The sequence below is a fragment of the Liolophura sinensis genome, chromosome 3, assembly GCF_032854445.1.
Source record: "Liolophura sinensis isolate JHLJ2023 chromosome 3, CUHK_Ljap_v2, whole genome shotgun sequence".
Classification (NCBI taxonomy): domain Eukaryota; kingdom Metazoa; phylum Mollusca; class Polyplacophora; order Chitonida; family Chitonidae; genus Liolophura; species Liolophura sinensis.
In genome coordinates, this window is record NC_088297.1 from 25,749,787 (window position 1) to 25,764,314 (window position 14,528).

Below are 14,528 nucleotides of genomic sequence, written 5' to 3' on the forward strand. Positions count from 1 at the left end.
AGGGACCTCCCTATCTGAGTGGTTTACATTCAGTCTCCAACTGGCATCAGGAACCTCCCTATGTGAGTGGTTAGCATTAAGTCTCAAAACTGGCATCAGGGACCTCCCTATGTGAGTGGTTTACATTAAGTCTCAAACTGACATAGTGAACCTCCCTGTCTGAGTGGTAAGCATTCATTCTCAAGCTGGCATCAGGGACCTCCCTATCTGAGTGGTTTACATTCAGTCTCAAACTGGCATCAGGAACCTCCCTATGTGAGTGATTTACATTCAGTCTCAAACTGACATAGGGAACCTCCCTGTCTGAGTGGTAAGCATTCATTCTCAAGCTGGCATCAGGGACCTCCCTATCTGAGTGGTTTACATTCAGTCTCAAACTGACATAGGGAACCTCCCTGTCTGAGTGGTAAGCATTCATTCTCAAACTGGCATCAGGAACCTCCCTATCTGAGTGGTTTACATTCAGTCTCAAACTGGCATCAGGAACCTCCCTATGTGAGTGGTTAGCATTAAGTCTCAAACTGGCATCAGGAACCTCCCTCTCTGAGTGGTTTACATTCAGTCTCAAACTGACATAGGGAACCTCCCTGTCTGAGTGGTAAGCATTCATTCTCAAACTGGCATCAGGAACCTCCCTATCTGAGTGGTTTACATTCAGTCTCAAACTGGCATCAGGAACCTCCCTATGTGAGTGGTTAGCATTAAGTCTCAAACTGGCATCAGGAACCTCCCTCTCTGAGTGGTTTACATTCAGTCTCAAACTGGCATCAGGGACCTCCCTATGTGAGTGGTTAGCATTCATTCTCAAACTGGCATCAGGAACCTCCCTTTTTGAGTGGTTTACATTCAGTCTCAAACTGACATAGGGAACCTCCCTATTTGAGTGGTTAGCATTAAGTCTCAAAACTGGCATCAGGGACCTCCCTATGTGAGTGGTTTACATTCAGTCTCAAACTGACATCAGGAACCTCCCTATTTGAGTGGTTAGCATTCATTCTCAAACTGGCATCAGGAACCTCCCTATCTTAGTGGTTTACATTCAGTCTCAAACTGGCATCAGGAACCTCCCTATCTGAGTGGTTTACATTCAGTCTCAAACTGACATCAGGAACCTCCCTATTTGAGTGGTTAGCATTCATTCTCAAACTGGCATCAGGAACCTCCCTATGTGAGTGATTTACATTCAGTCTCAAACTGACATAGGGAACCTCCCTGTCTGAGTGGTAAGCATTCATTCTCAAACTGGCACCAGGAACCTCCCTATCTGAGTGGTTTACATTCAGTCTCAAACTGGCATCAGGAACCTCCCTATGTGAGTGGTTAGCATTAAGTCTCAAACTGGCATCAGGAACCTCCCTCTCTGAGTGGTTTACATTCAGTCTCAAACTGGCATCAGGGACCTCCCTATCTGAGTGGTTTACATTCAGTCTCAAACTGACATCAGGAACCTCCCTATGTGAGTGGTTAGCATTAAGTCTCAAAACTGGCATCAGGGACCTCCCTATCTTAGTGGTTTACATTCAGTCTCAAACTGACATCAGGAACCTCCCTATGTGAGTGGTTAGCATTTAGTCTCAAAACTGGCATCAGGGACCTCCCTATCTGAGTGGTTTACATTAAGTCTCAAACTGGCATCAGGAACCTCCCTATCTGAGTGGTTTACATTCAGTCTCAAACTGGCATCAGGAACCTCCCTATGTGAGTGGTTAGCATTTAGTCTCAAAACTGGCATCAGGGACCTCCCTATCTGAGTGGTTTACATTCAGTCTCAAACTGGCGTGAGGAACCTCCCTATGTGAGTGGTTAGCATTCAGTCTCAAACTGACATAGGGAACATCCCTATCTGAATGATTAGCATTAAGTCTTAAACTGGCATCAGGAACCTCCCTATGTGAGTGGTTAGCATTCAGTCTCAAACTGGCGTGAGGAACCTCCCTATCTGAGTGGTTAGCATTCAGTCTCAAACTGACATAGGGAACATCCCTATCTGAATGATTAGCATTAAGTCTTAAACTGGCATAGGGAACCTCCCTGTCTGAGTGGTTAGCATTAAGTCTTAAACTGGCATAGGGAACCTCCCTGTCTGAGTGGTTAGCATTAAGTCTTAAACTGGCGTGAGGAACCTCCCTATCTGAATGATTTACATTCAGTCTCAAACTGGCATCAGGAACCTCCCTATCTGAGTGGTTAGCATTCATTCTCAAACTGGCATCAGGAACCTCCCTATGTGAGTGATTTACATTCAGTCTCAAACTGACATAGGGAACCTCCCTGTCTGAGTGGTAAGCATTCATTCTCAAGCTGGCATCAGGGACCTCTCTACCTGAGTGGTTTACATTAAATCTCAAACTGGCATCAGGGACCTCCCTATGTGAGTGGTTAGCATTAAGTCTCAAAACTGGCATCAGGGACCTCCCTATCTGAGTGGTTTACATTCAGTCTCAAACTGACATCAGGAACCTCCCTATGTGAGTGGTTAGCATTAAGTCTCAAAACTGGCATCAGGGACCTCCCTATGTGAGTGGTTTACATTCAGTCTCAAACTGGCATCAGGAACCTCCCTATGTGAGTGGTTAGCATTAAGTCTCAAAACTGGCATCAGGGACCTCCCTATCTGAGTGGTTTACATTCAGTCTCAAACTGGCATCAGGAACCTCCCTATGTGAGTGGTTAGCATTAAGTCTCAAAACTGGCATCAGGGACCTCCCTATCTGAGTGGTTTACATTAAATCTCAAACTGGCATCAGGGACCTCCTATGTGAGTGGTTAGCATTTAGTCTCAAAACTGGCATCAGGGACCTCCCTATGTGAGTGGTTAGCATTTAGTCTCAAAACTGGCATCAGGAACCTCCCTATCTGAGTGGTTTATATTAAGTCTCAAACTGGCATCAGGAACCTCCCTATCTGAGTGATTTACATTCAGTCTCAAACTGGCATCAGGAACCTCCCCATCTCAGTGGTTAGCATTCATTCTCAAACTGGCATCAGGAACCTCTGTATCTGAGTGGTTAGCATTAAGTCTTAAGCTGGCATCAGGAACCTCCCTATCTGAGTGATTAGCATTAAGTCTCAAACTGGCATCAGGAACCTCTCTATCTGAGTGATTTACATTAAGTCTCAAACTGACATAGAGAACCTCCCTATCTGAGTGGTTAGCATTCAGTTTTAAACTGGCATCAGGAACCTCCCTATGTGAGTGATTAGCATTCAATCTCAAACTGGCATAGGGAACATCCCTATTTGAGTGATTAGCATTAAGTCTTAAACTGGCATCAGGAACCTCTTTATCTGAGTGATTTACATTAAGTCTCAAACTGACATAGAGAACCTCCCTATCTGAGTGGTTAGCATTCAGTGTTAAACTGGCATCAGGAACCTCCCTATGTGAGTGATTAGCATTCAGTCTCAAACTGGCATCAGGAACCTCCCTATTTGAGTGGTTAGCATTTATTCTCAAACTGGCATCAGGAACCTCCCTCTCTGAGTGGTTAGCATTCAGTCTCAAACTGACATAGAGAACCTCCCTATCTGAGTGGTTAGCATTCAGTTTTAAACTGGCATCAGGAACCTCCCTATCTGAGTGGTTAGCATACTAACCCAGCACAACCACCTACATGGAGGAGCCTCTCACCAATGCAGTGGCTGTGTGAGTTCAAGTACAGCTCATGCTGTCTTCTATTCGCTCGTACATGGAAAGATCTGTCAACAACCTGAGGATGGTGATGGGTTTTCCCGGTGGTCTGCCCGAATTCACCCCCCACCCTCTTTATGCTGGTCGCCATCGTACAAGTGAAGTATTAGAAATCTCCAATCAAAGAAATAAATCCTATTTCTTTTGCAGATACTTAGAGTACAGAAGCATGGATAATGACCTCGGACCCAGTTCCCCACCCCTCCAGAGACTCACCTCGCGCTCTCACACCTTCACATCGTGTCAACAGTTCTACCAGGTAAGAAATGGACCACAATCCCACACCCAGTCCTCTGCCCCTCCAGAGACTCACCTCATGCTGCCACACCTTCACATTGTGGCAACAGTTCTACCAGGTAAGAAATGGACCACAATCCCACACCCAGTTCCCCACCCCTCCAGAGACTCACCTCGCACTCTCATACCTTCACATCGTGTCAACAGTTCTACCTGGTAAGAAATGGACCACAATCCCACACCCAGTCCCCCGCCCCTCCAGAGACTCACCTCATGCTGCCACACCTTCACATCGTGTCAACAGTTCTACCAGGTAAGAAATGGACCACAATCTCACACCCAGTCCCCCGCCCCTGCAGAGAACCACCTTACCCTCCCTCACCTTCATGTCCTGTCAAGAGTTCTACAACCCTACACCCAATCCCCCGCCCCTCTGGAGACTCACCTCATGCTCCCACACCTTTACTCCCTGTCAACACTTATACCAGGTAAGAAATGGACCAAAATAACCACACCCAGTCTCTCACCCGTCCCATCCTGCCAACAGTTCTACCAGGTAAGAAATGGACCACAATCCCACACCCAATCCCCCACCCCTCCAGAGGCTCACCTCACACTCCCACACCTTCACATCCCATTAGGAGTTCTACCAGGTAAGAAGTGGACCACAATCCCACACCCAGTCCCCCTCCCCTCTAGAGACTCACCTCATGCTCCCACACCTTCACTCCGTGTCAACACTTATACCAGGTAAGAATTGGACCAAAATACCACACCCAGTCTCCCACCCGTCCAGAGACTCACCTCATGCTGACACACCTTCACACGCTGCCAACTGTTCTACCAGGTAAGAAATGGACAACAACCCCACACCCAATCCCCCACCCCTCCAGAGGCTCACCTCACACTCCCACACCTTCACATCCCATTAGGAGTTCTACCAGGTAAGAAATGGACCACAATCCCACACCCAGTCCCCCTCCCCTCCAGAGACTCACCTCGTGCTCTCACACCTTCACATCCTGCCAACAGTTCTACCAGGTAAGAAATGGACCACAATCCAACACCCAGTCCCCTGCCCCTCCAGAGACTCACCTCATGATGCCACACCTTCACATCCCATCTACTAGGTAAGAAATGGACAACAACCCCACACCCAATCCCCCACCCCTCCAGAGACTCACCTCACACTCCCACACCTTCATATCCCATTAGGAGTTCTACCAGGTAAGAAATGGACAACAACCCCACACCAAGTCCCCCACCACTCCAGAGAACCACCTTACCCTCCCTCACCTTCATGTCCTGTCAAGAGTTCTACCAGGTAAGAAATGGACAACAACCCCACACCCATTTCCCTACACCTGCAGAGAACCACCTTACCCTCCCTCACCTTCATGTCCTGTCAAGAGTTCTACCAGGTAAGAAATGGACAACAACCCCACACCCATTTCCCTACACCTGCAGAGAACCACCTTACCCTCCCTCACCTTCATGTCCTGTCAAGAGTTCTACCAGGTAAGAAATGGACAACAACCCCACACCCATTTCCCTACACCTGCAGAGAACCACCTTACCCTCCCTCACCTTCATGTCCGGTCAAGAGTTCTGCCAGGTAAGAATGAATTCTCAAGGTTGCATATTTTTTTTAAATGAAGAATTAGGAATAAAGAAGTATCGGTATCCTGTGTAAACTTTTTCCCAACATGTGAACATTAATAAAGGCACATCTCCACTTCAACCAAAGAAAATTTTTATACGTTTGCAAAGGTATTTTTATTGTGTGGAGCTTTCATTGGCTAATAGGAATTACATCACTTTTCAGAGGTGTCAGAAATCCTCCCAGACAAAACTTTGGGTGGATAGATTTGGATGGTCTGTTGTTGGAGAGAGTACAATCTGTAGAGTTTGAACACATATCAAAGAAACAGTTCACTATGGGTGTTGACTATAAATGGGATATCACATGTTCTAGTTCGTGTTGGCCAAGATGCCACCTTAATTGAGAGGTTTTTTGAATGTGGTCACTGACAGTCTCATCGTATATCTTCAAACATGATAGAATATGTTAAAATGAAAATGCTGTTTTTGCTATCAGACGATCATTAAGGACGTGATGGAGAAGAGGTCGGAGCTTAATGACGGAATATGGTGCAAGATGATGTACATGGAGAGAAATAACATGGTGGCTAAATTCTACGTGGAAGAGCCCGAGATCATCATTGATGGGTCATCGGAAAGATTCGAAGGCGAGAGGTCGGGAAAGATGATGTGTGATTGTGAAATTATGAACTTAATCTTTTGAAAATCCACAACACACGTGTTCAAGGATAATACAGACGAAACAAAGTATTTGTAGGGAAATTCTGTTTAATGAAATAACAAGACCTAGTTTAATTTTTAAATTGAAACTGGAATTCTTATAATGTACCTGTAGCTTATGTGTAATCAGTTACCCTAAATGACCTAAAAATTCAACAGCAAGAAACATTTTGGGATACAAATAAATGTCATAAGGTGTTTCCTGTGGTGCTAAAATTTACATTTCCCAGCTGGACATCACCGTATCTTCCAAACAAACATCAAAACATCTTTTTGAAATCAGTAGAACTCCCAGAATCTGGATAAATAGAGCAGCTTAGTCATGTAGGAAATTTTAGGTCATTTAGGGTAAATACAAAGAACACAAGACTGTTACTGATTATGACAGCATTCAGGTGTGTAACACCATTATTGATAATGACAGCATTCAGGTGTGAAATACCATTATTGATAATGACAGCATTCAGGTGTGAAATACCATTATTGATAATGACAGCATTCAGGTGTGTAACACCATTATTGATAATGACAGCATTCAGGTGTGAAATACCATTATTCATAATGACAGCATTCAGGTGTGTGAGATTTTGGAATATATAGAGCATCAGCCTCAACAGCCTTTGTCTTTCCTTTTAGGGTTGGTTTGGGGTATTTTAACCACAGCAGGAGGGATGAAGTCACCAAACGAGTTCGGCACCAGATAGGAAAGGTGAGAGTGACCAGAAATTAAAACCTACAGTCATAACAAAGTGGTCCTCAGTGACATACCAGTAGCTCACTTCTAGCACACTATCAGCACACTTACAGCAGGAATTTTATACTCTACTATTCCTGTTCCTTGGGTTCCCAGGTAGTATATACAGTAGAGCTACCTCCCAGCTGAACCTCCTCTGCCCATCATGGCTCCACGGCCAGTGTATGATGAGCTCACTATGGTGTGCCATCATGGCCAGACCATGCGAGTCTCATTTCTGTGACATTCCATCGTGCATATAGCTGCTACCTTTGTATGATCTTGGAGCGATGGAGTCAGCATGGAATCTCTACAACAGACTCTATCAACTATTTTGATATCTGCAGATTATTCACTGCAGCCAGTTATGACATCACAGTATCATTCGCCTATATTCCCAATCTGTACAAGCGTGCAAAAATCTACATTGTATTATAGGCCTACATGTATATACTTGGTGTAAGCGGACACAATAGTCCCCAGTAGTAGGCTACAAACACTGTGGCTACATTTTGCGTGAAGTTGTTGAGCAGCAAAAAATAGTTCTTGTCTATGCATGAATACATGGCATATTTGAGGTGAATAATTTCATAACAAACACAGCATGAAAATGGACAAGTTCTATTCAGGATGGCATGATGGTCCACCATGTGCAGACGATCATGTCTGGATGACAATGGGGAGTGGAACAAGTCCACGTGTGATGGCTGGACCATACGCGGGTGGTGGGTGTAGGATATTTGGCTAGAATCCGGCTGTACTGTACATGCCTTATGTTATGCTCACAGTATTTCTATGATACACGTTTGTTTGTGGGAATTATTAGAACGATTTCTGTTGCAGGGTATTAAGTTACATCAGGCCAATGATGGCAGTATCATGGCCACGCGACTGGGGTACTCAGACGTCATTGTGCAAGGTCATAGGGACCCTCAGAATCATTGCATATCAGAGGATGTTGTGGTACAGCGAGGTAGACTTGAGTACAACAGACCTCTGAAGGTACGTCCTCTAGCTACAGTGGGTCAGTTTGCCTACCCTAATAATACTGGACATGGACATTTTTACTGCAACAGACATTTTCCCCTACTTAACATTGTTTCCAACAGTGCCCATACCCCAGGCAGCAGACATTTTCCCCTACTTAACATAGTTCCTAACAGTGCCCATACCCTAGGCAGCAGACATTTTCCCCTACTTAACATAGTTCCCAACAGTGCCCATACCCCAGGCAGCAGACATTTTCCCCTACTTAACATAGTTCCTAACAGTGCCCATACCCTAGGCAGCAGACATTTTCCCCTACTTAACATAGTTCCCAACAGTGCCCATACCCTAGGCAGCAGACATTTTCCCCTACTTAACATAGTTCCCACCAGTGCCCATACCCTAGGTAACAGACATTTTCCCCTACTTAACATTGTTCCCAACAGTGCCCATACCCTAGGCAACAGACATTTTCCCCTACTTAACATTGTTTCCAACAGTGCCCATACCCAGGCAGCAGACATTTTCCCCTACTTAACATAGTTTCCAACAGTGCCCATACCCTAGGCAGCAGACATTTTCCCCTACTTAACATTGTTCCCAACAGTGCCCATACCCTAGGCAACAGACATTTTCCCCTACTTAACATAGTTCCCAACAGTGCCCATATCCTAGGCAGCAGACATTTTCCCCTACTTAACATTGTTTCCAACAGTGCCCATACCCAGGCAACAGACATTTTCCCCTACTTAACATTGTTTCCAACAGTGCCCATACCCCACGCAGCAGGCATTTTCCCCACCGGACATTTTCTGCTGCAAACCTTTCCCCCTCCAGAACTTTTAGAACAGACTGGAAATTATCTCCCAGTTTAATGTAACATTGTACACATACATCCCAGATATTTTTCCCTTCTTCACATTGTTCCCAACAAACTCCTCAAAAAGGAAGCCCTCAACAAACTCCCATTAATCCCACTCAGGCAGTTTATGCTTCAGATATTCTCTCATCATCAACCCTTACATGTATCTAATGTCAAACGGATTCCAGTTGTCAAAGTGAAATATTCTGACTGGAGTATGTTGTAAAACAACAGTCAAGTGAATAAATAAATTGAAACGTGACATGATCAATTACAGTCAGATTTTCTTGTACTGTACCTTTCAGATTTATGACATGAAGGAGTTGAAAAGTCACATGGCGCTGGAAATGAGTCGGGACTTTGTAAACACAGATCGATTGCGTCGACTGAGCATCGTTTGCCTCAGCTTCATGACTGATGAGCATGAAGAACTCCAAACACCATGTTGGCTGTGTGTGGTGAACTTTGCAGCATTTGATGCCATTCAGAGTCCCTCAGGTGAGCGGCTCAAACCCATCCTTGGACACAGAACATTTTATTTTCTTTCTCCTTTCTGTTTGAAACAACAGTGGTGATGAACAGTCAATAATTAACACTTTCAGGACTTCTTGCATGAATTTCATATTAGATAACATACCTTAACCCACCTTGATTTGATTTCAGTCTTGTATGCAGGTGGCACGTGGGAAAGTCCGTCCGTCACATGCCATATGATGGTGGTTAGGGGTTAAGGTGTTTGCCTTTAAATTACTACGATGCACACATAGTGGGTTCAAATCCAGCCTTGAACAGGGAGTTTGTAGAATTTCTTGCTCCATGTGGGAAAAATTGTTCTGTAACTTGCAAAAACTTCCTTTTCCTGCACTCATAAATCTGACCAAAAGTATGAAAAATTCATGAATTTAAAACAACAATGAAATATTGAAATGAACAAATAAATCCTCCAGCCACAAAATGTGACTTCTTTCACACATTCAATTTGGAATTCATTTTAAGGCGTATATGACCTACACATCATCCATTTATTGTCTTTGTTCTTTCATTTTTTTTATTAGTTTTGCTCAAACCATATTCCATTCCATTGGTAATTATGTATACAAGAATTTGTTTTTTTGTTAGTGCTCAGAGAAATTCGTTCCTCGCTTGTCTCCCTTGTGCAGCGGAAACGTGAAGAGGACATTCTGGAAAAGAATAGAAAACGAGTGAGCATTTTAGCGATGTATGTTTCGAATTATATACATGTATATTCCCACCTGGGCATGTTGATGTGCTTACATAAATATATCCTTTAAGTGCACATGTATTTTAAGGTAATGTTGTCAGCTTCATTATTATACCTGAGCTTCCAGCTGGATTTTACAGGTATGGTCCAGGCAGGTAAATAATCAAAAGGCAGCATTTCTTCCAACTAATAATATTATAGCATATCAGCAATTTAAGAAAAATGAAAATTAAATGATTTTAAATATTCACTTGTTGCAAACTGTTCGTGAAAATTATTCAAAAGAAATGTTGTGAAGCTGTACAGCTAAACTAAGCTCTTGTCGATGTACACTCTTTCAGGAGTCCAGGCCATGGTCCAAGATTGTCCAGCGGCGCTCAGCGGTCCTAGATGTCCCTAGCAAACCTCAGAAAAAGTCCCGTCAGGTAAACAAAGGTAAGAAGGGGTTTCTGTTACATGTTACCTTTTGGCAGGTATGAATGTGGACAGAAAAAGTCCTGTGAGGTAAACAAAGGTAAGAAGGGGATTTTGTTACATGTTACATTTTGGCAGATATGAAGGTGGACAGAAAAAGTCCCGTCGGGTAAACAAAGGTAAGAAGGGGTTTCTGTTACGTGTTACCTTTTGGCAGGTATGAATGTGGACAGAAAAAGTCCTGTGAGGTAAACAAAGGTAAGAAGGGGATTTTGTTACGTGTTACATTTTGGCAGATATGAAGGTGGACAGAAAAAGTCCTGTGAGGTAAACAAAGGTAAGAAGGGGATTTTGTTACGTGTTACATTTTGGCAGGTATGAAGGTGGACAGAAAAAGTCCTGTGAGGTAAACAAAGGTAAGAAGGGGATTTTGTTACGTGTTACATTTTGGCAGGTATGAAGGTGGACAGAAAAAGTCCTGTGAGGTAAACAAAGGTAAGAAGGGGTTTCTGTTACGTGTTACCTTTTGGCAGATATGAAGGTGGACAGAAAAAGTCCTGTGAGGTAAACAAAGGTAAGAAGGGGATTTTGTTACATGTTACCTTTTGGCAGATATGAAGGTGGACAGAAAAAGTCCTGTGAGGTAAACAAAGGTAAGAAGGGGTTTCTGTTACATGTTACCTTTTGGCAGGTATGAAGGTGGACAGAAAAAGTCCCGTGAAGTAAACAAAGGTAAGAAGGACTTTCTGTTACATGTTACCTTATGGCAGATATGAAGGTGGACAGAAAAAGTCCTGTGAAGTAAACAAAGGTAAGAAGGACTTTCTGTTACGTGTTACCTTTTGGCAGATATGAAGGTGGACAGAAAAAGTCCTGTGAGGTAAACAAAGATAAGAAGGGGTTTCTGTTACATGTTACATTTTGGCAGATATGAAGGTGGACAGAAAAAGTCCCGTCAGGTAAACAAAGATAAGAAGGGGTTTCTATTACATGTTACCTTTTGGCAGATATGAAGGTGGACAGAAAAAGTCCTGTGAGGTAAACAAAGATAAGAAGGGGTTTCTATTACATGTTACATTTGGGCAGGTATGAAGGTGAACAGAAAAAGTCCTGTGAGGTAAACAAAGGTAAGAAGGGGTTTCTGTTACGTGTTACCTTTTGGCAGGTATGAAGGTGGACAGAAAAAGTCCTGTGAGGTAAACAAAGGTAAGAAGGGGTTTCTGTAATACGTTACCTTTTGGCAGGTATGAGGGGGGACAGGTATGAAGGTGGACAGAAAAAATCCTGTGAGGTAAACAAAGGTAAGAAGGGATTTCTGTAATACGTTACCTTTTGGCAGGTATGAGGGGGGGATAGAAGTCCTGTGAAGTAAACAAAGGTAAGAAGGGGTTTCTGTAATACATTACCTTTTGGCAGGTATGAGGGGGGGCAGGTATGAGGGGGGGGGGGGGGCAGGTATGGTGCCTATATGGTCCATCATGTTATAACTCCAATCCCCTCATAGTTCATGACTGGTATCACATTGAAAATCACAGCTAATAATAATCCTTCCCTGGAAATATTTTGCACAAATGACCAGACAAGATATGTGACGGCTCACTACTTCATGTAGCCTACATGTAGATGTGACGGCTCACTACTTCATGTAGCCTACATGTACATGTGACAGCTCACTACTTCATGTAGCCTACATGTACATGTGACGGCTCACTACTTCATGTAGCCTACATGTACATATGACGGCTCACTACTTCACATAGCCTAAATGTACATGTGACAGCTCACTACTTCATGTAGCCTAAATGTACATGTGACGGCTCACTACTTCATGTAGCCTACATGTACAGGTAGCTTACAAGGACGTCAGGTCATCTTGTAAAAATTGTTTGTTGGTCACGTTTCAACCCTACCCGTCAGAAGAATTAGTGAGGGCTCAGTTGGGAATTCCTTTCATTTTTTAAATTTGCCAAGCGGTAATAAAAAAGATATAGGCAGTATTAAAAGAACTGAATGTGGAGAGGGGGAAAAAAAAGGAAGATTTCTATCAAAATCTCAAGATAAATTTCACAGTACCAGATGTCCCGTGTTTGGAGAATCGGTGATTTATGGCCAACGAGACAAAAAATTATAGTTCAGCTGAAAAGACTGCAGCTATTGTGTGTATATGAGAAGATTTTGAGCGTTTAGCCAGTAATCTTTAGCAGATCAAAATCTTGGGTCACTTTGATAAAAACTTCAGATGTCATATATTTGGTACATTTTTGGTAAATAATATTGCCTGTAGGTTATAGTGCCATTGCCAAGAAAACATTGCCTGTAGGTTATAGTGCCATTGCCAAGAAAACTTTGCCTGCAGCTTATAGTGCCATTGCCAAGAAAACTAGCCTACAGCTTATAGTGACGTTGCTAAGAAAACATTGCCTGTAGGTTATAGTGCCATTGCCAAGAAAACATTGCCTGTAGGTTATAATGCCATTGCCAAGAAACATTCCCAGTAGGCTATAGTGCCATTGCCAAGAAAAACTATGGAATATTTATTTATGAAGTTTTGTGCACGTGGCCAAAAGACTGTCTTTGGTAAACTGAGTGTTCTCATCATAAAAAAATCCCAACATCTTCATACTCAGGCACCAGATGACTGAGCCATGATACATTTATGGTGAACAAGTGGCTCACGTGCTAAAATCCCTTTTTTTTTCAGCCATTTTAAATCCTGCCAGCCCCAGCCTATCAAAAAGTGGGCAGAACAATGTGACGTCCAATGACAGCTTTAACTTTCAGAGTTCAAGGGATTTCTTCGCCAATCTAGGTTTGTGTCCTTCTGGTTGAATTTCCATCTGTCTAATTTTCTGTGTGATCTGATTGTAAATATATTTATGTAACAGGGTGATACATAGCTGCAATCTACCTCTGGGCTGGAGGTAATTTCTCTTCAGGGTAGAAGCGTCGACTCCAAGCCCAGAGATTGCTGGCTCAAATCCCACGTGATTTACATTTACTTATGTAATTATATTTAAAGATTTTTTTACTGAAATGATGGTGATGAGTTTTATTTTTGGAAGAAACTGAAGTGCCAGGAGTAAACCATCGACATTTGGCAGACTACTGACAAACATTTCCACATACAGGCGATCTGTGAGGAATATTACACTGTGGAGACAGCCACATGAGCAGTGTCAATCACTTTATACTGTACTGTGCCAGGAGTAAACCACCCACCTTTGGCAAGTTACTGACAAACATGTCCACATACAGGCGGTCTGTGAGGAATATTACACTGTGGAAACAGCCACATGAGCGGTGTCAGTCACTTTATACTGTACTGTGCCAGGAGTAAACCACCCACTTTTGGCAAGTTACTGACAAACATTTCCACATACAGGCGATCTGTGAGGAATATTACACTGTGGAGACGGCCACATGAGCAGTGTCAATCACTTTATACTGTACTGTGCCAGGAGTAAACCACCCACCTTTGGCAAGTTACTGACAAACATGTCCACATACAGGCAGTCTGTGAGGAATATTACACTGTGGAAACAGCCACATGAGCAGTGTCAATCACTTTATACTGTACTGTGCCAGGAGTAAACCACCCACCTTTAGCAAGTGAATTGTTGACAAATTTTACCATATTTGTTGAATTGTAAAACAAACTCTCTTTAGGAAATGTTAGACAGTGCAAATGTGAACAATGGTATAACAAATTTTTTTCAGCATAACAACTTGAGAATGTTTGACTATAGTATACTATGATGATTTCTGGCATGTTTGGGTAAGAACTATAGCCCAGCCCTGGAGAGAATTTGAAATATTACATATCATGTTTTTCTGTCAACACCAAGTGGATGGGTGCACATATTTCTGCCATTGTAAAATTTGTATGGTATAAATTTAATATTGCTGGTTGGTGTATTCTGTAACTGTTCGGTGTATTCTATTACTGATTGGTGTATTAATATTACTGGTTGGTGTATTAATATTACTGGTTGTGTATTCTATTACCAGTTAGTGTATTCTATTACCCGTTGGTGTATTCTGTTACTGTTTGGTGTATTCT

General features: G+C 43.0%; 1 protein-coding gene across 1 annotated transcript in view; it reads left to right on the top strand.

Moving 5' to 3' along the window:
- LOC135463506 (myosin-IIIa-like) overlaps positions 1–14,528 on the top strand; it is a 67,079-nt gene that overhangs the window by 50,582 nt on the left and 1,969 nt on the right. Inside the window, exons 23-30 of the mRNA XM_064740765.1 lie at positions 3,842–3,950; positions 6,027–6,184; positions 6,887–6,959; positions 7,827–7,985; positions 9,138–9,330; positions 9,952–10,034; positions 10,396–10,489; positions 13,170–13,277. Coding sequence (XP_064596835.1) covers positions 3,842–3,950; positions 6,027–6,184; positions 6,887–6,959; positions 7,827–7,985; positions 9,138–9,330; positions 9,952–10,034; positions 10,396–10,489; positions 13,170–13,277 — 977 coding nt within the window. The remainder of the gene's footprint in view (positions 1–3,841; positions 3,951–6,026; positions 6,185–6,886; positions 6,960–7,826; positions 7,986–9,137; positions 9,331–9,951; positions 10,035–10,395; positions 10,490–13,169; positions 13,278–14,528) is intronic.